The 27,046-nt window shown below is 33.5% G+C and overlaps 2 protein-coding genes across 3 annotated transcripts; one reads left to right on the top strand and one right to left on the bottom strand.

Annotated features, from left to right (window-relative positions):
* Window positions 1-7,332: 7,332 nt before the first annotated feature.
* On the top strand, window positions 7,333-9,000 carry LOC124910434. Of its 2 annotated transcripts, XM_047451075.1 has the most exons (5): window positions 7,333-7,633; window positions 8,110-8,212; window positions 8,298-8,394; window positions 8,470-8,630; window positions 8,714-9,000. In XM_047451075.1, the coding sequence occupies exons 1-5, from the start codon at window positions 7,416-7,418 to the stop codon at window positions 8,717-8,719; spliced, it is 585 nt and encodes a 194-aa protein (XP_047307031.1). In that variant the 5' UTR covers window positions 7,333-7,415; the 3' UTR covers window positions 8,720-9,000. The 2 variants fall into 2 exon arrangements, with proteins under 2 accessions (XP_047307031.1, XP_047307030.1); XM_047451074.1 differs by having other exon boundaries at window positions 8,470-9,000.
* A 1,154-nt stretch (window positions 9,001-10,154) lies between these two features.
* LOC124945157 (mRNA cap guanine-N7 methyltransferase 1) lies at window positions 10,155-13,737 on the bottom strand. Its single transcript, XM_047485543.1, has 13 exons — window positions 13,474-13,737; window positions 13,133-13,272; window positions 12,986-13,054; window positions 12,852-12,923; window positions 12,505-12,606; window positions 12,349-12,405; window positions 11,979-12,117; window positions 11,738-11,802; window positions 11,589-11,639; window positions 10,928-10,990; window positions 10,688-10,811; window positions 10,521-10,582; window positions 10,155-10,445 (listed from the first exon to the last, which is right to left on the bottom strand). Exons 1-13 carry the CDS (start codon window positions 13,550-13,552, stop codon window positions 10,347-10,349), a joined length of 1,122 nt encoding a protein of 373 aa, XP_047341499.1. The 5' UTR covers window positions 13,553-13,737; the 3' UTR covers window positions 10,155-10,346.
* Window positions 13,738-27,046: the final 13,309 nt, after the last annotated feature.

Raw genomic sequence — 27,046 nt, 5'->3', positions numbered from 1 at the left:
GAACAACACCAACTTTGAGGTTTATTGCATGATCTTTAGCTCGAATGGGAGGTAGTTAGTTGGGTTCTTCAAATACGAATTGATACTGTTGGATTAAGTGAGGTATTCTTTCATCTATGTTTCCCCCCTTTTGCATATTAATCTGTTTTGTTGAGTTAATTGCCTCCATGTGATATAATTGTCCTATAAAACATCCCAACCCTTTCCTGATACTTTTACCCATCGTCTCACCGCTCATAAGCCTGAAAGACCCTTTTTCCGTTGTGCCGTATAGTCGAATTTTCAGTCCATTTACTTTTGCTTTCATACACCTTTTATTATAGTCTAGGTTGACTGGTCCAAATTTCTTCATCCAATCAACACCTAACACCATGTCACAACCCCCCAACTTGAGTGTTCTAATAGTGAGTGAAAACTCATAATCCTGCATCTTCCAAGTTAAGTTAGGAATACTATGTCGACTATGTATAATTCCCCCATCTGCAATAGTAACTGTTAGTGGATTTGTCTCCTTGAGATCACAATCCAATTGTCTAGCCGTGCCTTCATCAATAAATGAGTGTGTACTGCCACTGTCGATTAGAATTGAGATCTTTCTCTTCTTGAGTTGTCCGAGAATCTTGAGTGTAGAGTTGTTAGCTGTTCCATTTAGGGTTTATACTGATAGCTCTCCTTCTTCTACAACCACTTCTTCATCTGAAACTTCCTCATTCCTTAGTTTTTCTTCTAGTTCATCGTCAAGACCTTCTATCACAAACATTTGACAATGATTCGTGCATACATCGCCTCGAGTATATTTTTCATCACATTTGAAACATAAACCCTTTTTTTCTTTTCTTTAATTAACGCCCAATTTATTGTTCTTGTGGTTTGATCTTGACTAGATTTATTTCCTTTGTTGTCTGACTAGGCTGGTTTCGGAAGATTAGCTTTGATTGAGTCTCCTGTCGTCTTTCCTGAATGCTTCACATATTTGTGTAAAGGGGGTAAGAATTCATCTTTATTTTTTGCTAATCTAATGGCTCTGTCTATGGTTTCTGGTTCCAATAGCTTCAACGTCTTTTTCAGTTCATCCCGCAACCCCCCCCCCCAAGAAACATTGCACGTAGTAATTTTCGCTTTGAGGTACGTTCTTGGCAATAACTAGCGACCATAATTCCCACCATTGGTCAATGTACTTTGTTAATGATCCTGTCTATTTAAGTTGATGAAATTCAATAATGATGTTCTGATGACCTACTTCTTGAAAAGCTAATAAAACTTCATTAGTAAATTCATCCCATGAAGTTATAGTATGATCTACCAAATAATTTGTAACCCATATATCCGCTCGTTCTTTAAAGAAATAGATCGCATAATTCACTTTGTCAATATCTTCAAGAATGAAATTTCCAAAAAACTGGTTTGCCTTTCTAACCCAACCCCTTGGATTTGTTCCATCAAAATTTTCCTTGTCAATCCTAGGATTCTTTAGTGATAAATTTCCAACTGATTGCAATCCCATTAGTTTCGTAGGTCGTGAGCTTCCGGTTTTTTGAGATTTATTGTTGGTTGTCAAGATTGTATCTGATCGCATCAAAAGTCCATCTTCAACCACCTTTTTCCCTCCTTTTGTATTTGAAGAAAATACCCCTATAACTTCCTCCTCATTACTTTTGTTAGGTATGTTTCTTGACTCAAGCTTGGCTTCCAAATTAGTTAAGAAATTCGACTGCATTAGTTCGAGACGTTTGGTTGCATCTTGTTGGAATCTTGTGGTTTCTTGATGTATGAGTTCGAATTGTTTAGCATTTTTCTGTTGTAACTCAATGAATTTGGATACTAACTTTTTTTCTGATACCTTTTGTTGTTCTTGAAATTCTTGCTGTAACGTAATAAGTTGGCTTGACATAATCGTTTTCTAGTTTAGTAGAAATAGTTTCTTCTAGATTATTCATGCGCTCGCCTAACTTTTGGATGCTTTCTTCCGTGGCTTGTGATCTTGTCATTTTGTAAATAGATTTTGCCGAGGATTGTTTAGCTCTGATACCAATTGTCGTGACCCACCAGTTCACGATACCAGCAAACTGTAAGTAACTCAAATAGGAATAGAATACAGAATGGGTAGAGAAGAAGATGATAAAGAAATAACAGAATAGGCAGGGAAAAAGACAAAGAATAGAAAAATGTCAAGAACCAAGGTTCAAGATGATTTATTAGAAGAAAGATAAAGTGTTAATCAAAAGATATCTCCAAAAGTTATAATCTCCTTCTATTTATATTAGGAGAATTTAACCATATACACATTTATTTACTAATTGTTTTTATTACTTAATTAAAGTTATTAATTAACTATTTATTTAAATGATGACAGGTGGCATTTCTTTTAATGAAACTTCTTCGGTTTAAGGCTTCAACTTTCAGTTCGACTTTCAGTATTGACGATTGAACTTATGCATTAGGGTTCTGACACTGCCTGCTTTGCGACTGGAATCCATCGTCGAAGAATAGAGACATACTATGTTCTTCTGATCTAGAAGAGAGATTCCCCGACAGAGCTTCGTTCTACCTCGCCGTCACCTCAGAATTATGGAGCTCGTCGCTACGGAGGTTCGTTCATTCATTGGACACTTTCAAGAGACATTTCGGCTAACGGAAATGAAGAATAGAGAATTCGAAGGATGATCCCCTACGGATCTAGAAATCGAACGATAGTTACCTTCTATAACTCGTTGTTTGTCAAGACATTGGCTCTACAAATAACACATGAACTCTCCTCGTCTTCCATAGCTTCGATTGCGCCTTCGCTGCAACGAGAAGACTGTCTGGAACTCTTCCGAAGAACTGCCGACAGTTATTCCTTCGGCGAGAAGAAATTTGAGAAACGAGGCTAGCCAAGACCTAGCCTCTTTCTAGAACTAGACTCAATCTACCTAGGACTTTAGCAACTAATATAAACCAAGCATTCAAACATCATCCAACAATTCATCAATTAATAAAAAACTATAAATTAATCAACAAATTACATGAGTTCAACTTAACCTCGATGTTAGTGTACAAAACTAACATCTTCAATGAATCACAACATCTACAATGCATAGAGGCCTGCCTACCTGAAGAAAGTAGAAGAAAAAGAAGAATTAAAGCTGAAATCGAACTCACCTGAGAAGATGAACACTCGCCGGAATCACATTGGCTTTGTTCTTGATTTTGTTACTTTGCTCTCAAGCTTGCTCACTCTAGTGTCGGTAGAACCTTGCAAAATGATGAACCGTACCTAAATTGAATGAGGTAATGTCCTTATATACTTATTAGGCAAGGGTATATTTGGGACATTTTAATTCTGGAGTTGGCTAAACCAGCAACTCACTCAGCGGGTCACCCAGACTAAGTTTAGGCTCATTTTGGTTGAGACCAAGTCCTATGTGTAGGTAACTCGTCCACCTTCATTCTCCAACTTGAAGAAGATCAAATGATGGAGTGTGGCCCAAGTTACATATTTTTAAAGTCATGATTCTTTTGAGTTTCTAGTTTCAACCAACATGGATCAACCGAAGCTTCAAACAGCCATAACTTCTGACTTAGGACACCTTTAAGGTTGAGCTAATGTGCATTGGAAAGGTATTGAGGTTGGATAAATGTTTCGTTTTCCCAAGAAATTCGAGACAAGTCACAGGTCCATGAAATTCTCTATGGAGCCTCGTGGGTCTTGAAAGGAACAGTCTGACGTACGGGCGACCTAGCGTGGGCTATAGGTCGATTCATGAGTGTTACTTGTTATCAAATGAAAATCAACTCAATGATATTTTCAATGGTAGCTCACTTACACGAAATGGTCAAGTGAGTACAAAGATATGATTTTTCAAAGCCACACCATGCTTCAGTTCGTTCCAAGACTAAAGTGGGTGATCTTACATCGGGTTGTCGAGCTGAATTGACCACCTTATCCATCGAATGGAGAGGCAAGACCGGTGTTGTTGGAACGAGCTGTTTCTTCTCTTTCCAACCTTAGGTCACAATCCAAATTAGAAGCTATATAGCTTCAGTTACGAATTTTACACTATATGTCCAGTTTGATCCCGTTTTGGTCACATTGTTTTTACCGTTGATTTCGAAGGGTTAAGAGCTTCGACTCATTTTTTTATACAACGGATCTTGTAGAGAACCCTTCGAAATTTTTAAATCATCTAAGATCATATAATTCCATTGAGTATAGCGATCTAGGTGAATTTTTTTAAGTTGGCGATCCTTAATTACATGATTTCTTCAGCGAACCAAAACACCAAACATGTGCATTTGAGCATTTTTTTCAAATAATCTGCGTATGGCATCAACATGACATCAGCGTTCGCATTTTGAATTCTTTTAACGCACGCGGTCAAAATTGTTGACTTACATTGACTCGTCCGATTCAACTCGGTTTTTGACCTTTTTGCCATTTTGAAAGCCTTCTGCACAAAATTGCAAACAATAATATTATATTCAAAATTCATAAATTTTCGAACCGGTTAATCTGAACGTATTAGGTCTCCCGAGTTCCGATGTTTTATGAAAAATGACATTTGGATGCACAAATAGGCTCTGAACTGGTTGTTTGGTACATTTTGTCCAATAACAATATTATACTCAAAGTTCATTATTTCTTAAACTGATCCTCCTGAAAGTACGAAAACATTTAAAGATCGTTTATTTTTGGAACTTGGCATTTGGACCGATATTCAAGGGTCGTTTTGAGCTAATTCTGAAAAGTATTTTCGATTTTTACTCCCCCGGTCCAATAATCAAGTATGATCATTATACTAGACCGAACAAATTTATTTTAATTTTAGAGGGTAAAGACAAGTAAAAAATAAGAATTTTGTCCATGTGAAAAAAAAAATCTCTAATGTGGTAAATTAATTTTATAAAGAACTGTTATACAAATTAAATAATAATGAACCTTTATAGCATGATTGATTTGGGTAAAACGGTCGACTGTTTGAGTTACTTGCTCGGTCTGTCTATCTCCCTCTCATAAATTCTCTATGTATATAAATACAATATCATCTTCTTCTTTAGCTCAGACTTCATTTTCACCCACAATGGAACTCTCACTTCTGCCGGCGTTTCTTAATCTGGCAAAAGAACTGACATTTAAGGTCCAATTTTCATTCTGGAAACTACAAATTAATTTCTCATTCTCACTATAATAATTGTTTTTTTTTTTCTAGTCTGCTTCTGATTTTGCAAATGACCATCGTGTTTTGCGTTGGGTGAGAAAAAGGCTAATTGAATTACTTGGCTTGCAGAAGTATGGTGAGAATAATTAATAATATTCACTTATTTGTTTCTGTTTTCTGTCTTTAAAATAATAATAATTGTATTAACTCTGTGCAGATATTATTATTGATATTGCGTTACCTAAGTTTGTAGAATTGGTCAAGGAATTTGGAAATCAGGGCAAGGTTTTAACATCTGAGAATGTAAAAACCTTAAATGGTAAAACTGAAACTACCAACAATGGTGGATGGTTCGATTGGTTCAAGGAGATTGGAAATCGGATCATTGTTTCAACTAAGAATGTGGTGGCTCCAGTTGTGGAGATTGTGAGTGACTTTTCTAAATATATTTACAACATATTTAGTACTTCTGTAGGAAAATGATCAACTATAAATGGTTCCCTCATTTGCTTTTTGTCTTTATGGATTGTCATTTTTATTAATAATTATCTATGTTGGTTGATCTTTTGTTGGTTGGTTTTGTTTTTATGGATTTTCTCTTTGTATTAATCATAATCTATGGCTATCATTATTGTTAGATAATGTTTACTGTTTATTTATTACTAATTTATAATTTGGCAATATATAATATTTATTTATATCTTAATTTGTGAAATCAGATGAGATCGTCTTTAAAACATATGTATTGGCATAAGATTACCTCTTTAAAACAATTTTTTTAATGAAACTTTCAATCAAAATTCTTACTAAATAACTCGAATAAAATATTGTTTGATTTTAGATAACATGCCAACTTATAATGAAAAAGAAGAAATTTTTATATTTATGCAAATTTTTTTTTTTTTAACCGTTCATATATTATTAAAAAAATAAATATAAAGGTTTTAAAATATGGGGTACAAATCGTGAAATGGGTGAATGACTATTCCGGATTCTGACTTCAATACGGGTACATTTTGAACCGATTAAAATTCGGTCCGACAGGACGGTTCACTCGGAACGGAAATTTCTTATTCAAAAGATTAGCCCACTACATAAAATTGACCTAGACCTAAATTTCAATTTTTTTCCCTTCTTAGAAAGTGAAGTTTAACCTAAGATTCTCTAGATGAAGCGCACAAGTTTAACCTAAGATCCTCTGCAATGTGTCTGTTCCCATACTCCTTCTCATATATGAGGGGTATTAAGGTAATTTTTATTATTAAATAATAATAAAAATTACCTTAATACTCCTCCTCTTTGAGAAAGAGTATGGAACACGCAATTTGGTTGCAGAGGATCTTACTCACAAATTTTGCCCTCCCCAAGTCAGAAGGGGCTCCCGATGCGGCTCCTTTGCGGGCTTCGACTTTTGCGCAAATGATTGCTTCGACGTGGCTCCTAGGCTTTGACTTTCGCGCAAATGATAGCTCCGACGCGGTCCAACAACCGTTTCGTCCAACTACTTCCATTTGATTTGTGAAATTGTTGAGTGTTTGAGACTGATTTGTGAGGGATAATTAATAGGTTTTAGATTTTCTATTATTTAATGTTTCTAATTTTCCGTTAATCTGTGTCTTTGAATTACAAGGGAATTTCTGAACTTCGGTTAATTAATAGATTTCTTAGTGAATTTTAAATTTCCAACTTTCACTCAGAAATTGTCAAATTGTTTAAGTTTTAAATTTCCAACTTTCACTCACAAATTGTCAAATTGTTTAAGTTAACGCAACCACATGGTTATATGTATGGTTATGAGCTTGAATTTGTTTAGATTTGTTATCGTAGAACAGAAATTCGCAAAAAAATCGGGTTAAAAATATAATCATTCACGACAAAACTAAAAAAAGCGATAAATTCTGAAGTTCATATAACTTCTCATCACTAATGTGAACAGTATTATGTCATACAATTTTTTTTATTTAAAAAAATTATTAGATTAAGAAAAAGCCTTTGCTAAGAAAACAAACTTAGTTCAATTAAAAAAAACAGATTTAGATTCATATGGGCCACGATTAGGAATCACTAACTTTAAAAGATAAATATAATTATTTTTTTAAATGTAGGGTAACAAATATAAATATAATAAAAGAGAAATGATACTAAATATATATATATATAAAGTATTCACTAAAAGCAAAGATACCATCCTTAATTATGAAGCTAATAGACTGACTAATACAGTATAGTAGTTCAGATCAGAGTTCACTCCGACCACCAATAGCAGTCGGAGCAGTCATGACCGCCGACGTGAAGGCCGTCGTAACCTCCCCGGAGGAGGTTAGTAAGATAGACATGACCACAACGATGATGCAGCTTCCATGCGATGACGAGCTTGATCACATGAAAATTTCCACCGGCGAACCTTTACCTAGATGCGTATTTGGTGGACCACCAACTCCGCAAGAGGCGAAAGCTGCTACGTCTGAACTCACGGACGTCCTACAAAGTTTTATGTATATTTCCTTCCTTCCTTAAATCATTATCACTTTCTGCATAATCAATGGCGATTACTTCTATATCTGATCCAAGTTGATTGCTTTTTAAGTATTTGCTCGATGTAATAATGATCGATTGCCGATTTCTAGTTAGGGTTTGGAAAATATCTGGTTTAGGGTTGAAAATTAATCACAGTTCATGTGAAATCATATGTTGCTACTGTTAAGGTATTTGATATCTGTTATTACATTTAAAGATCAGATGATAAAAAATTCAAATCCCTTAGAGATGAAAGCTACTACATCTGAACTCAAAAACACTTTTTGGTTAGGGTTTAGAAATCTGGTTAAGGGTGAAAATTAATCACAGTTCATGTGAACTTCATAAATTGGAATTTGGAGTTCAATTCCATTGCAGTATTTAAACTTCATTTCCTCTCTTTGGACTATGATCTGATGATAGTATGATGGATATTGAATGACATAACTTTCAGGATCTGTAATAATGAACCAAGACTAACTGAAATCAGTACAAACCATGATCGAAAAGATGTTCTGCACAGGGTTGAACTTCTCGCAAAAACTCCCAAGTTTCAGGTCCAATTTTCTATTCTGAGATCTTTCTGAACTTCAAATTGTTTCATTTATTTATCTGAAAACATAAATTTTCTCTTATTTATAGTCTATTGCTGCTTCAATTGCTTGTGACCCCATTGTTTACAATGCTGTGATGAATAACCCCGAAGTCGCTGAATTTAGGAATCGTTGGCAGAAGAGAAGTGAGAATCATTCTGTTTTCTGTCTCTTGTATATTCGTGTATCGCCCACTAAAACGTTATGTTATTTCTCTGCAGATACCGTTCCTTCTTTAGAGATGATATCGTCTGCTAATGAAATTGCTGGTAAATTGGACTTTATCTACGATGAGCCTGTGAAGAACTTGTCTCTCTTTTGGAGGTTAAGAGGTCGGGTCATGGATTTGGCTTGGAATGTAAAAACTCGAGCTGTGGTGATGGTGAGTGACTTATCCAAATATGTATACAACAAATTGCATACTTCTTCTTATTCTGCTGCTGATGTTGGTGTTGATGATCCAAGTGTTGAATCTGGCTTTATGGATACCCATGGTGGAACTTTAGTTAGGTTGGCTATCATTGTTATTATGATAGTGGTCTTCAAGCGAAGAATATAAACCTGCCATCCTTGTCTGCAGTTTATTTCGAATTTGTCAAAAATTTCACTTCTCTAGTTACCTACATATTCTATACCATTCTGTGGTTGGATGGTTTTCTCATTTTGATTTGATCAAAGTGTAATTTCATGGATGTTAAATAAGCAGCTTTTCATCATTTGAAATAATATTAATGTTTGCTATGTCTCTTCTACCTTACACAAGATTTCATTTTGATTCAAATTTCTGCAATGTCACTATTAGGCATGACACAATGTGGCAGAACATGGCTGGTAGCGTATTTACTATTACCATTCTCCGTTTATTTCGATTTTTTTCACTATTATCTATGCTTCGTTTGGTTTTGGACTGGGAGTGTATTTATCATTACCATTCTCGTTTACTTCAATTTTTTTTACTAATATCCATGCTCTATTTGGCTTGGGCTGGGAGTGTATTTACCATTACCATTCTCGTTTACTTCCATTTTTGTTTTTACGAATATCCATGCTCTATTTGGCTTTGAGTAACTCACGTTAGTTATATAATATTTTAAAATAAAACAAAATTATATAAAATATGTGTAATATATAAAATTTTATTGTAAGAATATAAATTTAATTTTTTTTTTATAAAATATGAAGAATAAATAAATATATTGATAATTTTATATATTAATTGTGTTTATTAGTATTCGTCAAAGGGTTCGAGACACAAATATATCCATCTACCGTGAAACGGATTATAATTGCCATGTTAATCGGAATTTCGAATTTTTTAACTAAAAATTGTGTAAACACTATAAATGAACAATCACTTAATAATATCTTCGTTATTGCAAAGTCTTTTTCAAAAATTTTTATGAATTAATTATTAAATCTAATTATTTTAAATGATAAATTTAAAAAACTCATAAACTAATTATACTTTTACAAATTTACACTTCTATAAAAAAAAAAAAATTAGAAAAATTACATTTACAAATTCAAAATAACTTAGTAGATAAGCTAATTAAATTTAATAACTAATATTTTTATAAAATAAATTTAACTTATAATGGACAATGAACAAATTTGGTTGAATATTATAATAAGTTATTTTTACTAACAACTAATATTAGTTGATTTTATATGAATTAACTTAGCTTAATTTTAAAAAAAAAAATTGAACATTTTAATATTATTTGTTCAATAGATAAACTTATTTTTTTAAGTAATCTCATAGGTAAATCTAAATTTTACAAATACTATATATATACTCAACCCCATTAAGCTTTCTACAATAATATGTCAAAATCAGACAAAAACATATGAAAAGATTCAAGTTAGGTCCCAATCATAAACAAATTGCTTAATTTGAAAACAGTTATAAAGAGATAGTTTCTCTTAATTTATTAATCCAACCTAAAAATTCAACTAAAAGATCTCAGTAAATAATTTTCAACCATATCACAATTTTCTACTCTACAGTCTATATAACAACAAAATACAGTAAAAAATTATAACAGTTCATTTCAAACAGAAAACTCTTGAGAATAACAAAATTTTCAAATAAAACTATTTAAACACTAGAATCGACGAATGTAACGTCCTCTTTTGAGATGTTCATCTTCGCCAAGTCTCTTCTACCTTTCACAGGTTTCCATCCCGGTTCAGGTTTCTGCAAATCATTCAAACATTAATAAATCCCAAAAAATTAAATATATTATTAATCATAATAATACTAATTTCATACCTTCCTTAATGCAAAGGTAAGATATAGATAAGCTACCTCCCACTCATCTGGAGACAATGTACCTAAAAAAATTAAAGGGTTATTTCCCCAATTTTAAAGGGATATTTTATAATATGGCGGTGTGAAGTAAGAAAGAAAATAAAATTGAAAAATGAAAGGCTGCTTACTTTGATCATCTTTACCATCACCCAAGGCTCCAAGTCTATGCATGAGCTCTATGTATTCTGGTTTCTTTAAGTATTCTTGGACAAAAGCATGTGAATTCATTGCAAACAATAGATCGAAACCGTACTGCATATTTGGCATCAACCCAATTCAGTTTTCCGAAAGCTACACTTTTGTTTTATTTAGAAGAGACGATCAATAACCGAAAAAAAATATCAATGACCAGATAGATATGCTTATACCTCCTCAGCCAATGCTTTAAATACATTAAACGGAACAATCCACTCTGGACAATCAACCGCGTCCTGCAAACAATAAATGACCAATCGTCTCGTAAATATTGTCTAATGCTAATGGATCTCTTAAAAATTAATTTTTTCATCCAAAAGCATAAACTTCATGCAATCCCCTTCCAAATCAAGCAGTGTAAAAAAAATTAGGAGGTTAACACGACCACCACAGTCATGCCCCCTGCTTCAACTGAAGGCTTTCGTAGTTGGGAATCGAACATAGGACATTTGGTCTCTTAGGTAAGACTATTGTCATTTGAGCTACCCTAACAGATTTTTCTATTGTAGTTGTTTAAATTTTGAAAAAACAAAAAGTTGCATCATAGACCTATTTGGAAACAAATATTATGAGTCCAAAGTTGCATTGAATTGTTTATTTAGGATGATTTTCTGGTTAGACGTTCTTCATAATAGTTCATGGCATACAAAAGAATGTTTTTAAATACTAATGTCAATAAAAATATCGTAAAATTATGTTTCAGGTTTCACATCTCATACCTATTTCTCCCATAGAGGTAAAACTATATAAAACTCGAAGAAATTCCAAAAGAAATTATAAGAAAATTAAGTCAAAAGTCATTAGAAAAAATAAACCGTGGAGATACATACATACCTCAAGGTGGAACTGGTAACTTATACCAAAAGGGCTAGAAACATTGAATTTCTGAAACGAAATTCAGCAAATATCATTATTACAGACAACCGCACAAAGGTTAAAGTTGAAATATGTATAAAAAATGGTGACTAAAATTAATAAATTACCTTACGAGAAAATTCATCATCAAATTGTATACCATACACACTATTGCCAAAACTCAAACCCTTGGCTGCACAATCAAGTGAAAAGAACAGTATTCGTAAAGAAAGAAAATTCTATTGGGATTTCGTGTAAAACAAATAGGTAGTCGAAAATGAATTTAAAGAAATATTCAATATTATATAGGTGAGTGAGCGAATAAAAGGATGACTTAAGAAAGAAATTAAGAAAAAAAAGAGATATAACCTTCTCTAAGTTTTTTTATGATAACATTGGCATCGGGCATTGTACCAATGAAGACGCCTCCAGGCCTCAGTAAAGCCGATACATTGGCCAAAGCCCGTCTGGCACGTGCCTCTGTTGACCACGAGTAATGCATCGCAAACTGCAATTTTCCAATTTTATAATGATATGAATCAGTATTACATTATTAACGAAAAACAAAATCAATATCAGAAAGAACTTGGCAAATTGAAGATTTATTTTACTTTTTAGGACTAGGGTACAAAATTGAACTTCTGGATACAGGAATGTTTGGAAACAAATTTTAGTCACAGATAGAAACAAAAACAACAGTATTTCTTAATGGAGCCATAATACTCAATAATAGCTTTACCTGGCAACTGCAAATATCAAATGGAGCATCTTCTGCCAAAACTCTATCGAGACGAACCTGATGTCAAGCAAAACCAAACCAAAATATAATCATTCATTAAACATGTGGATTTTGAACGAACCAATTTAAAGAATCGTATTTTCAATAGTAAATTACCTCGAAACAATCCCCACATATGAGCCTGGCAGGAAATGTGAATTTTCTACGTCGTTGATGTTGATCTCCATCACTATTGTAACGTGTACGACAGTCTTCTATCTGTATATAGTTGTTGAATATGAAGATAAACAAACGAGAATATACATTTGGGTCAAACTCACTTTATTATTGCCTCAAGAGACATACCGAACAACCCACAAGGATAACTCAAGTGGCAAAAGTCTTACTTCGATTCACACTAAGAAAATTCTGATTTAAAGGGGTAATTACTATGGGGTCATGCTAGCTAGCCCCACAAATAAAAACCGGGTCACAACAAACAAACAAAAAAGAAAGTGACATACCGAGCCTTCAGCTATATCAATTCCAACATAATATCCAATCTTAGCTTTGTCCCACTTTATCAGATCGCCTCCCTAGAAATTGAATCCATAAGAACTGAATTTAACTACAAGTACTATTGAAAAGAAAAAAATACCTTTCCACAAGCCATATCAAGAACAGCATCTCTTGGACGGGTGTAAAGCTGAATTAAGACACTTTTGATCTAACCAAATAATGGACAATGCTTCAATACATGATTGAAAAGATCAAGAAAATATCCAATGGGCGAGATAAAGAATACCCAATTGTTGAGCTTCTTTAAATGAATGATTGGGCTAGCTTCACGTTCTTCAAGAGTTTGGTTTGATCGTGCGCTGTAATGATCAGCTACTGTCCTGGTAAACTTTTTCGTATTCTCGTCGTCTAAAATATCATCATCACCTGAACTCAAGGAAACCCAATTCAGAATATGTATCAGTAAGCTGCATACATCAGAAACTTCAATCTAGGTATCCAATTCAGGGAAATCGAAACTGAGACTAATTCCAAATAAATGGATTGAGAATAATTTAGGGTTTATACTTCCCAATTAACAAAGTGACCTCGAATAGATTAGCAGCAATGAAAAGACTGTAGTTTTACCTTCTGGGTTATGTTTAACTCTAGATTGAGGCGGTCCTGACGAATCTGACGGTGAAGAATTAGGGTATCCTCTTTTCATCTTTGAGTATCGAAACGGTGACCTCTCTTAGCTTCACAAGGAATCCTAACTAGCTAATTCGTGAAGAGAGATATAGAGAGAGATGCAACTATCGCTTGCGATATCGATATCGCTAAAAGGGGAAAATTACAGAGATTTGCTCTGCGGCGGAAAAACGGACGGAAACCTCCTTTCAAGGTTCAGCTAACTCTAAAGTTCTTAAAAGATTTTTTTTCCATATCATATATTTCTTTTTAACAATTACATAACTCAAATTTATAAAATAATTTATATTTTTATCAAATAATATATTTTTTGAAAGAATAAAAATTCTAAATAACCAAACTTCTAATAAGCTTAGGAGGGTTATTTGAAAATATGTTTATTTGATTTTGATTTATTTTGTTCATTTGTATTTTGTGGTGGTTAAAATATTATTTTGTTGGTGTTTTTTTATATTAGTATCATGATTTAAATTTAATCATAATTTTATATAAAATTTATTAAAAAGATTTTTATTTTTTAATTTGAAAATTTTAAATTGTTTGTAATTTGATAAAATATTATTTTATTAAAAAATTTAAATATATATTTTTAATATTTAACAAAAATTTGTAGATTTATTGAAAAAAAATGTATTGATTTTTATTACATTTTACGGGACACAACACAAAGCAGGCACAACAAGCCCAATGACTTAAAAAAAGAAATTTCTAAATTTAATATATTAAAAAATTATTTAATAAAAATGTATTTATTACTTATATTTATAATTACTTATTTATATAAATTTAGATAAAAATATATTAAAAATAATAAATTAAAATATCAAACTTATTTTTAAAAAAAAAAAACTAAACACTAATCTCTAAAAAAAAAATCATTAAAAGGTAATTTTATATTTTTAAATGTAATAAAATTACTGTTGTATATAAAATTTTATTAAATTTTATATTTTCTTCAAACTTTCTTCTTTTTCTCTTCCCTCATAATTCATAAATTTTTTAATATTATGAGATTAATTTTAATAATCATAATATAAAAATGAAATACATAAAGTAATTATAAAATATAAAAGAGATGTGAAATATATTAATATTTATTTTAATTATTTAATATTTAATATATTAAATTATATAATTGAGTATATTAAGTTTATTAACTAATATAATTAATATAGAAGGTATAATAGTTTTAATATATTTTGTCAAAATATTAATTTTAAATATTATTAAATTAATTTAAATATTAAGTATTTAAAAATTTATTTTTCTATTCTTAAATATTTAAGTTATTTAGTATCTCAATATTTAAATCTTAATTTTCAGATTATCTATATTTCTCTCTCCCTAAGAATTTGAATAATCCAAATATTTTTTATTTATAATACACAATACATAATACATGAGGGGTTATTGCATTGCTTTGAAAACGAACAACCCAGAACTGTGGTGTACTTATGTCCGATCAATTTTATTTTTTTCTTTTCTAAAAAATAAATTTAAATATATTAATACATAAATTATATATATTTATATATATATAAAATAATTAAATAAATAGTAATTAAACTCAATATTTGTCAATAAAATTTATATTATACTAAATATTCATAATTCCTTATAATCGAATTAACAAACATAATAAACACTTAGTAAGTTGTAACTGATTTTATGATGATTACTTGCAAATCAGTCCTATTTCTTCACTAAAATTCAGTGATGGCTCCCGGTATTGGTATCAGAAAGAAGATAGTAAGAAGATAAGATAGAGAGAAGATTAGAATTGATATTGTGTATATTATTGATAAACAATAGACATATATATATACATGAAATGGGAAAATGAAAAGTCTAAGACTATGAAAAGCTAAGAATATGAAAAGCTAGAAATACGAAAAGTTTTTAAATAATAAATGAGGAATTAATTATTTGGTTTAATATCCTCCCGCAAACGAAACGGAGTGGCACACACCGTGAGTTTGTCACGTAATAGAGCAAAACGGTTTGTCGCAAGTCCTTTGGTGAGTATATCTGCAATTTGATTATCAGTAGGTATGTACCGGATGGTGAGAGATTTTTGAGCAACACGTTCACGGACAAAGTGAAAATCAATCTCTATATGTTTTGTACGAGCATGGAAGACAGGATTGGCGGTGAGAAAGGCAGCACCAATATTATCACACCAGAGAGTGGGAGGTTGAATGAGAGAGACACGAAGTTCTTGTAGTAGAGATTGAAGCCAAATGAGTTCAGCAGTGGCATGGGCTAGAGCTCGGTATTCAGATTCTGTGCTAGATCGAGCAACAACCTGTTGTTTCTTGGAATTCCACGAGATAATATTATCACCCAAAAATATGCAATAACCTGTTGTAGAACGCCGGTCGTCAGGACAACCAGCCCAATCAGAGTCAGAAAAGGCAGAAAGTTCAATTGATGATGATGGACGAATAAGAAGTCCATGATGAGACGTGTTACGAAGATAACGAAGAATTCTTTTTACAGCAGTCCAATGAGTGGTAGTAGGTGACTGCATAAATTGACAAGCACGATTAACAGCAAATGAAATATCTAGTCGAGTATTAGTTAAATATTGTAAAGCTCCAACAGTACTGCGATAGAGAAATGGATCAGGGAGAATGTCACCATCATGTCGAGATAAGGATGACCCAGAAGATATTGGGGTATGAAGAGGTTTTGAGTCACTCATATTGGCTCGAAGGAGAATGTCTTTAATATATTTGGATTGAGATAGAAAAATACCAGAGGTAGAACGATGAACTTCAAAACCAAGAAAGTAGTGTAGTGGTCCCAAATCTTTGATGGGAAAAAGATTGTTGAGTTGAGAGATAATGGAGGAGATGTGAGAAGAGGAGTTGCTAGTAAAGATGATATCATCCACGTAAACAAGAAAAAATGATGTAGTATTGGGAGAGTGATGAATGAATAAAGATGTATCATTTTTGGATTCATGAAAACCAAGGGAAAGAAGAGCAGTTTTCAGAGTAGTATGCCATTCACGAGGGGCTTGTTTGAGACCATAGAGGGCTTTGTGAAGTTTGCACACATGGTTAGGATAATCAGGATGAATAAAACCAGGCGGTTGAGACATAAACACTTCTTCCTTGAGAGTTCCGTGTAAAAAGGCATTGCTGACATCAAGTTGATGAATTGGCCATTGTTGAGTGACAGCAAGAGATAAGATAGTCCGGATAGTAGTATGTTTTACAACCGGGCTAAAAGTCTCTAGATAATCAATGCCTTCTTGTTGATGAAAACCTTTTGCAACTAACCGAGCTTTGTGTCGTTCAATGGAACCATCAGCTTTTTGTTTGACTTTAAAAATCCATTTGCACCCCACAATATTCTGAGAGGATTGAGGAACAAGAGTCCACGTCTTGTTTTGAATGAGGGCATTAAACTCATTTGCCATAGCAGAACGCCATTGGGGATCTTTGTTGGCAGCGGAAAAAACATGTTGGTGGAGAGATGGAGATTGTGGCAAGATTTGCATTATGAAGAGCACGAGTTTTAGCACGTGTGATCATATGATGAGAAGAGCATTCCGGAGCATGAATGGCGGTGGAGAGCCCACGTGTATGAATGGGTGAGTTAGGTGAGTTGTCTAGTGAAGGTAGATTATTGGTGGTTGGTGATGGTGGGGGTTCATATGATGAGGAATTAGATGAGGTTGAGGGTTCATATGAAGAGGAATGAGATGATGATGGTGTTTCATTAATTGGTGAATTAGATAGGGTGATTTGGGGAGAAGTAGAAGTAGGTAATGGAGATGATGGGATGGTTGTTTGAGATGTGGGGATAGGTATATTTATGAATGATATTGGTGATGGTGGTTCAGATGGAGGATTGGTTTGGTTTGATAGAGTTGAAAAAGGGAATGTTTGCTCATCAAAAGTAACATGCCGTGAAATGTAGATACGGCCAGTAGGAATATGTAGACATCGATATCCTTTATGATTGGGACTGTAGCCAATAAACGTGCACCGAATGGATTTAAAGTCCATTTTGTGTTGATTGTATGGTCTCATTAGAGGATAACATGCACATCCGAAAACCTTCATAAATGCATAATCAGGTGTTCGTTTATACAAACATTCATATGGAGACTTATTCCTCAAGACGGGTGTAGGAAGTCGGTTGATGAGAAAAGCAGCAGTGAGACAAGCATCATCCCAATATTCATATGGCATGGATGATTGAGCTATTAATACTTGATATATCTCAGTTAGATGACGGATTTTCCGTTCAGCAACACCATTCTGTTCGCTTGTGTATGGACAAGAAAGACGATGTTGAATTCCATTGAGTTCAGTTAAGGATCCAAAATTACGGTATTCACCACCCCCGTCAGTTTGAAGTATTTTGATCTTCTTGTTGAACTGATTTTCTACCAAAGCTTTGAATTTCGTAAATGTAATTAAAACATCGGATTTCTTTTGGATGGGATAAACCCATGTGAAGCGGCTAAAGTCATCAACAAAATGAACAAAGTAGCGGCAACCTGAGTTTGAAAAAACCGGAGATGGACCCCATACATCAGAATAAATTAAATCAAGTGGAGCATTAGTTCGTGACGATGAGACATTGAAAGGCAATTTATGTGCTTTCCCTAACTGACAAGCTTCACAAAATGGAACATTTTTATTTCCAATTATTGGTAACATGAAACGTGAAATAAGAAATGATGTGGTTGAAGCTGATGGATGCCCCAAACGATGATGCCATGTTGTTGCTGATGATCGGGTGCCAATAAGAGCTTGTTTATTTGTAGGTGCCGGAGAAAGATAATATAGCCCGTCTTTAAGTTTGCCCCGAAGTACCTCTATCTTCGTATTGCGGTCCTTTACCGAACAATATGATGGATGAAATTCAAAGAAGACGTTATTATCGGCAGTAAAACGAGCAATGCTCAAAAGATTTTTCGATATGTGAGGTACATGCAAAATATTTCGTAAATGTAGTGGTTTTGGCACAGAATTAATCTTGGAGTTGCCAATATTAGAAATTGACAAAGACTCACCATTACCAACAATTATTTTTTCATTACCTTGATAAGGAGAATGAGTATGAAGGTTTTCCAGATCAGAAGTAATATGATCTGATGCACCCGAATCGGCGTACCAAGCGGGGTCGGAGATAACCGTTGTTGATGCCATCATTGCTTTATGAGGATTACTAGGCATAAAATTCTGATCAAATCGACGACGACAATTGGTGACTGAATGCCCAAAAATGTTACATAATTGACATTGTATATGAGCACGACAATTGTTAGAAGTGTGACCAGTTTTATCACATGTATTGCATTTTGGTCTATTATTTCCTGCGTTACGATTTTCAAAATTTTGACGATTCCCAGAAAAATTATTGTGTCCATTATAGGACTGTTTGCTAGGCCCATTATAACCATTGTTGGACCTATTATTTTTCAGCCCAATCATGCTTGACCTATCAACGCCAGACCCAAGAATGCTTTGTTCGTTAGATCCACCATGTCCATTAGAAGAGGAATATTGATGGTTTCTGAAAGAAGATGAAAAGCCTCGTGATTGCCCTTTCGAGTTCCATCCGCGACTGTTTTCTTTAATAACAACATTCGCTGATCTATTTGAGACGTTAGAATGAGAGAGTTCGAGACGTTGTTCTTGATTTAGAAGAAGCCCCGTGAGATCTTCAATGCTCACTGGTTCAACTCGTGTTGTTACAGCAACATAAGGGAATCATATTCAGGGCCGAGGCCACTAAGAACGTAGGTAAGGAGATCCAAATCAGAGACTTTTTCGCCGATAGAGGCAAGTGAATCGGCAATAGATTTTACAGATTGCAGATAATCAGTCATACTTTTTGTTCCTTTCTTTTGAGTTTGAATAAGAAGTCGTAACTGAACTAACCGTGCCTTAGATTGAGTTGCAAACATTTTCTCCAAGGCCGTCCATAGTCGAAATGACGTTTTACAAGCATCACCAACAACTTGAGCCAATATAGGTTCGGTGAGGGTGGAGAGAAGCCAACTTATGATATGTTGATCTTGTTCTTCCCATGATTCGAAAGCAGGATTGACGATCATGACTGCTTCTGAAGTTTCTTCTGCCGGAGCAAGAGTTGGGCTCGGGGCAAGAAGAGTTCCGTTGACATAAGAAAAAAGACGATTCCCCTTTAAAACGGGAATAACTTGAGATCGCCAGAGTACGAAATTTTGTTGATTCAGTTTCACAGAAATAGGCTGGAGGAAAGAAGAAGCTAATAGAGGAATATTTTTACTCTCAGCCATTACTTAGGATCGAAAAAGAAATTAATCAGAAGCTCTGATACCAAGAAAGAAGATAGTAAGAAGATAAGATAGAGAGAAGATTAGAATTGATATTGTGTATATTATTGATAAACAATAGACATATATATATACATGAAATGGGAAAATGAAAAGTCTAAGACTATGAAAAGCTAAGAATATGAAAAGCTAGAAATACGAAAAGTTTTTAAATAATAAATGAGGAATTAATTATTTGGTTTAATAGTATCCAAGGGAGGAAGCTATCATTCGAAATTCTCGGCACTTATTTTCTTCTAAATCCAAACACTAATTGAAAACCCTAATCTCATTCTGTTGCAACTTCAATATTAAGATATAGTAATATGCAATTAAAAGTTCGAAACAGACTGATAAAGTAATGGGGAATGATTCCTAGGTAACATTAGAATTTTCACAGATAAAGCAAATTTGTGCAATCATACTTCAAGTTGTCGTCGGTCTAATAGTATATATATATATATATGAACATGCGTTTCCATACCTCAACCTGTTGTGTTCCGCTTCGCTTGAACCATGATTCCTCCGATCTTATCTCCTCTATAGTCATCTTCCTCGATCCTTCTGCCCTACTGATGAGTTCCAGCTGAAGAACAGTCGTAGTATATGTAAGACAGTCGTATATGTAAGGTGAGTTAAGTCGTTAACTATTAAGGAAGAGATTAGAGAATTCTATCAGTGTCATAGATATTCGTCTTTCTTCGTTCGAACTAGAGGAATCAGGAAAGAAAGAGCTCTACTCTGTATGAGAAAGAAAATAAATTAAATAATAATAGTTTATATTATAACTTTTTCAAACGAAAATATTCGATTTGATTTCTTCGGTTTTATCGTTCTGTCCAACCGTTCGGTTGAACCTGAATTTGACCATTTCAAAATGTGACGTTTTGAAGACAAAATTATTTGACAGTTTATTTTAAAACAATGGGTTATGGTAACATTTTCACTTTTTTAAATTGATGATTGATTATATTTTTAGATTATGGTCACATATTTTAATTTTGATTTGGAATGAGACACGTGTTTATGTTTTGGATGTTTATTATAAGTTAGTGGTGTCATTGTTAATGAATTTTATTTATTTATTTTATTTTAGAAAGTTAGTACAACTATAAAGATATATCTTTCCATTCTAAAAATCGAAACTAAAACTTTAGATATCTTAGGCAATAATTTTTAACTTTAACTATTATAATAACTTTTTTGTTTAGAAATTTAGTGTATTACAATGATTAAAAATATTAATTTTGTTTGTGGTGTTGTCATTGTATAATATTAACCTAATTTAAAGTAAAAAAATTCAAGAAAGACACATAAAAATCTATTTAAAATATTTTTTAGCAATAAAATTTGTTGCTATATTTTTAATGTTAAAAGTTAAAAAGTAATCTTGTTCTTTTTGTCACTTAAATTGTGTTAATGAGTATAATATATTTATGTTTTGTTATCAAAATTAGATAAAGAGAAAAAAATACAAAATTTTAAAAAAATTCTTGTACGGTATACTCGGATAAAAATATAAACAAAATAAATTTTATAAAATAATTATAATAATATGTATTCAATGTTTAAAATTTCTAATAAACACGAATAATATATTAAAATAAAAATAGAACACTCTCATTCTACATTGTATTCATTTCGATAAAACAACTCATTTCTCACATATCTCATCACATTATTTTTTCAATGAACCTCACGTGACTTTACAATTTAACTTTGGTCAATCAAATATTTGATTAATATTTTTAACATTTAGCATCATGACCTCACACTTTGGTCAATTGTTACCGGCCTATTATCAATCGGCAAACCACATCCCAACCACACTTGGTTAAGGAGTTGTACTTGTTATATTAGGTTGCTTTGAAACATACATGTATCATTTTTAATTTTATTTTTAACCGTTTTAAGTTTATTGCTGGATCAACCCGTAATCTGACACAAATATTCATTTACTCTCACATATATATTCGAATTAATCACCGTTGTCGACCCGACAATCCGAACACTTTGAAATTAAGCATATATAAGTTATAAATAACCTTAGATACATGATAAATAGTACACCATTATTATTATGGGTAACAAACATAATTTGATTCAAAATAAATATTTCATAATTTACCTCTAAAATAACTCAATTAATTATAATACTCTCCAATTAAAGATTGAATATGCTAATTCATTTAAAATGATCTTCAACCCTCCTCATTTTTTGGGGGAAACAGTTTATTGTCATTTCATAAAAAAACCCAAAGAGGGAAAAAATACAAAAGTTTAAAATCAGATCTAAACAATTTCTAGATTTGATAGTGAAATAAGAACTGAATTATAGACATCAACAATAATCAATTAGTTCCTATAGCGTTTTTACTTTGATTCTACTTGTGACTTTCTCAAACGAAATATTTCATATTTGGCAGAGCTTTCTATTCTCTTCATTCATTTCAATTTATCTCCATGATTGAATGAGTGTATTTCCATCTGAAGTTATATCTCCCCAAATATCTTCAACAGTTCTATTTCTTCCACTGTGATTTCTTGAATTTCTTTCTTTCTAGATATTACAGATTACTACTCCAAAATAGCATTTCAGTATACTTACATAGAATGATATTCCTTTTGCTTTATTCTTCATTTACTATTGGATTTCTTCCCATGTTCTTGGAAAGTTGATGATGTTCATGTTTGTAGCATACCTCCTCCAAATTTGTATTATAAAAGAGTATTCCCCAAATAAATGGTTTATATTTTCATCAATTCCCGAACATAAGACACAATTGATATTAAGAATGTTTATGTATTTTCTAATTTTGTCTTTTGTTGTCAACATTTTCATGTATACTAGCCAAAGAATAAATTGGTGACGGATAATAATCTTTGGAGACCATACCACATTATATCAATCTACCTCATGTCCTCTTGTTCTAACTATTCCTCATTTCTTTCTTGTATTGAACTTCTCGGTGCTTTTTATTTTCTAGTATATTTCATCATTTCTTTCATTGAGTTGGTTCTGCCTCATTAGGTTTAGGATTCTATTATCTTCTGGAATACGCCTCAAAAGTGAATCACATTTACCTTCATAGACGTCTCTAATGAGTACTTGATGCATTCTCTTCTAACTCTGTTTCTGTGCATTTCTTCTTTGAACATAATGAGAATATTATTCAGCTAATGGTCATGCTAGAATAGTACCCCTCTTCCATTTCCAATTGTGGTTTGCACCATTTGAAATGCATATTTTCTTGTTTTTAGTATTTTCTTCAATGACCATGTCATTCTTTCCTTGCTCTTCTTTCATAAATCTTGTATGCACCCATTTGACCCATAGGGAATCCGCTTTCTACTTAAACGCCCATAGGTTCCTGATGGTGAAGGTTTTGTTCCATTCAACATAACTTTTTATTCCTAGTCCTCATTCTTCTATGGGAGTGTGGAGTGTAAACATCCCCCCCATTTGACCTTTTTGCCTCCTCCGCCTTGGGTTCTCCAGACGTAATCTCTCATTATTCTATCTAGTTCAGCCATTACTTTCTTTGGGATGACTATTTGTTATTTCCGGTAGCCAATAATTTCAAAGATGACTCTTTTATCGAGCTCGATTTTATGTAGGACAGATTTTTCGTATCCCAACCCATGACATAATTTATAACATTTTCTATAAGTTGTTTGAAGTGATTATATCTGAGTTGTTTTGATGACAGGGTACTCCAAGGTATTTAACTTGTAGTTCACCTTCCTTAATTCATATAATATTGAATATGTTTTTCTTCCTTTATTTATTAATCCCTCCATAGAAAGCCTGCATTTTTTCCTCATTGATGTATAAACCTATAATACTTCAAAAGATTGTTAGAACTTCTTTGATTATACTAACATATTCAACATCCGCATAAGCCATAAAACATAAATAATTTGCAAAACATATATGAGTTATTACTTTTCTTTGCAGTACGGGTAAAATTTAAAATGATGATTTCTGAGAAGCATTTTAAAAATACAGTCAAGAATTTTCATTGTTAAGACGAATAGGTAAGGAGATATATGGTGTTAGGATCGACGACACCAATAGAGACGGGGGTCTAGCTATTGATGACGACTTCGGATAAACAGTTTGATAAAATTCTGTTAGATAAATTCATACCGGTTCAAATAAACCTAACTTAAACAAACTTCCTACGCAGGAACAAGGAACCGGACCGGATGAACAAAAGAAAACCAAGTGAAGAAACCGAACCGGTCAAGCTACCAAACCGATCAAGAGTATTCGGTACATGACCGCACAGAGGAAGGATCGGCCAAAGCCTCAATGCCGAACCATCAAACAGCCGATCAATCCACAAGACAAGTATAATCGGAAGAAATCCGGTTTCTTCACTATCAAAAGACATTCGGCCAAGTCAAGTGGCCAACCTAGGCCAAGTCAAGTGGCCGACCTGTACAAGAAGACACTTTGGGTATCTGTTGAGAATGATACCAAAGGAACAGACTGAATACTTCCATATCCATGCAAGTCTGAGGAAAGACTATAGGCTGCAGGAAACAGTACTACCGGATCCTTCTACTTCGGGATAAGTCAGAAAGGAAATCTTCAAAGTACAGACAACTGTCCAAACAGACAGTGCCTACATTGAGTAAAAGACAAACCCAGCAGGTTTGCCTTACAGACCGGCAGGTCTGAAACAGGATACCAGGTCTGAGATTGACCGTCAGGTCTGAGGAGACGACCGGCAGGTCTGAGACACTGAATCACTGCACCGCTGACCAGCCAATCAGATTCAAGGAAGTGAAATATGACCGTTGGCATATTTCACCTATAAAAGGAGCAGCTGAAGAGGTGTAAATTGTGGACACAAGACAAGATAAATTAAGTGTGTTTATCTCTCTACAAGATTGAGAGCTTAAGTATGATTACAATTTCGGTGTAAATTGTACGGGTGTTATCGAGCAGGAAATAAGTCTCGATCGGATTGTATTTGTATTCCTTAGTGAATATCCTTCTCGCGGTTTCGAGAGGAAGGGGTGACGTAGGAGTTTTATCTCCGAACATCCATAAAACTCTGTTGTGTTATTTACTTTCTGTTGGCGTCATTACATAACCGACTAATTTATCCATACCGTTCCAAACCGACTCCATACTGACCATACCGAATATTCAGATAACCGAAACCGACCCACCATTCTTCAAATCTCCATCATCCGAAACCGACTCCGCCTATCATACACGTGTACCGCTTCAACTTGAAAGCAAACCTCTTCCGCGCTTGAACCTAGTTCAAGGGTTTGTGACAGGTTGTGTAGTATTGAAACCCCGGTGTTAATCTCTAACCGGATTAACCACCACCCTACGAGTGAGAACCGCTAACCGGTCCAACCCCCGGTCCACCAGCGGCGACCTAGATCCTAACAAATTCTGTTAGGGATTAATATCTCTTTCTATTCTTCGCAAATCCTTCGAACTCTTGAAACAGATTCAAGTGCGGAAATGTTCGTCGGATTTGAAGCTTTGAACCAATGAAAGATGAATGGCAGAAAGTAAAGAACACAAGAATTTGTTTATGGATGTTCGGAGCAAACTCTCCTACGTCACCCCTTCTTCCAACCACTGGAAGGATTCACTATACTTTTCAATCAAATACAGTTTGCTGACTAGCTAACACACTGTTGAACAGAACAACCTCTGTTCAACTTACAACACACTGTTAATGATTATCAAATAGTCCAGTAACTTATCTCTCAACTTCACGTAGTGATTTACAAAATACACTTAAGAATAAAATATCTAGAGAGAGAGTAAGTTGATTCAAGAAATCAAGCTTCTGGAAATCTGTTGATTCAATGAGAGAGAAAGCTTCAGCTTCTATCTTATATTTTCTGCTTCTCTTCATCTTCATCCTTAAGCAACAATATATTCTTGAAAAGCTTCAACGGTCGAATCTTCCTTTTGGATACGTGGCAAGCATCCATTGGAAAGCCGCCCATAGTACACAAGTACAGCAGGCACTGTGCATATGGAACGTGGCCGTACCAATCTGATAGTGGCCAAATATTCTTCTGAAATTGTCCTGCACAGAACAAGTAGTGAGAAAATATTTACTTATGTGGCATTCATCAATTGGCTACAGTTGGATGTCGTACTGATCTTCACAAGAGAGTGGAGCAGGAGTAGCGTACAGTTAGAGCACGTGGGTAGGCGGGTGCTAGCTTCAAGCATACTGCTTAAGCTGAGCATTAGACGTATTTCAGTTAGACGAATTGTGAAAATCAGTCTAATGAAATTTAAACATCCCCGTCTAATAACAGAGTCTATTAGACCGCCTGGTCTAATAGAATTAGATTTACGTCTAATTGCAATCACTTCAGACTAATCTTAAGGAGTTAGACTCACGTCTAACTTTCACTTAATTAGACTACACGTCTAATTATCCAATAATAATTAGACTGCACGTCTAATTCCGGTTCTACCTCAGATTAATCTAAAGGAGTTAGACTCACGTCTAACTTTCACAATCCATTAGACTTACGTCTAATTCCGCAGATATATTAGACTTACGTCTAATTCCGCAAATATATTAGACTTACGTCTAATTCCGCAAATATATTAGACTTATGTCTAATTCCGGCGGGCATGCTTACCACTACACCACTTAAGATGTTGATATCTAAATATATATTTATATATTTGATATGACTAACAATTATTGAACTTAGTTTTATCCAAAAACTATTTCATCAATCATCAAATCAAGATTGTTAATTAATTTTAAATCAATTAAAAATTTCAACCCAACAATTCCTCCCTTTTTGATTATTTAAACTAAATTATCAAAACTAGTTTAAACATTAAAAATTTCAACCCAACATATGGTTTTCTAGCCTTACCCCCTTTCACCTTTGAAGAAGCCTCCATGAATATCATTCACGCTCACAAAAAAGTGAGAAGTGGATACACATTGCATAATCCAATCAGTGAAAATAATTGGAAAACTTGCAACAAGGAGGAATTCGTGGATTAATCCTCATCTAATCGAGTCAAAAGCTTTTCTAATGTCAATTTTGAAATCCACACGTGGCGATATGTTTTTCTTTTCATATAGATTCAATAAGCTCTGCATGAGTAGGATGTTATGGGAAATAAAGCGTTTAGAAATAAATGATGATTGCCCTAATCCTATAAGCTTA

This window comes from Impatiens glandulifera, chromosome 7, assembly GCF_907164915.1.
Source record: "Impatiens glandulifera chromosome 7, dImpGla2.1, whole genome shotgun sequence".
NCBI classification, from domain to species: Eukaryota; Viridiplantae; Streptophyta; class Magnoliopsida; order Ericales; family Balsaminaceae; genus Impatiens; species Impatiens glandulifera.
This window is presented reverse-complemented; position numbering and strand designations above follow the sequence as displayed.

Coding starts and splice junctions, on each gene's coding strand:
- LOC124910434 (XM_047451074.1), top strand. CDS start 7,416: ATGACCGCCGACGTGAAGGCCGTCGTAACCTCCCCGGAGGAGGTTAGT. Junction 7,634..8,109: donor GACGTCCTACAAAGTTTTAT/GTATATTTCCTT, acceptor CATAACTTTCAG/GATCTGTAATAATGAACCAA. Junction 8,213..8,297: donor CAAAAACTCCCAAGTTTCAG/GTCCAATTTTCT, acceptor TCTTATTTATAG/TCTATTGCTGCTTCAATTGC.
- LOC124945157 (XM_047485543.1), bottom strand. CDS start 13,552: ATGAAAAGAGGATACCCTAATTCTTCACCGTCAGATTCGTCAGGACCG. Junction 13,273..13,473: donor AGTTAAACATAACCCAGAAG/GTAAAACTACAG, acceptor CCTTGAGTTCAG/GTGATGATGATATTTTAGAC. Junction 13,055..13,132: donor TAAAGAAGCTCAACAATTGG/GTATTCTTTATC, acceptor TTATTTGGTTAG/ATCAAAAGTGTCTTAATTCA.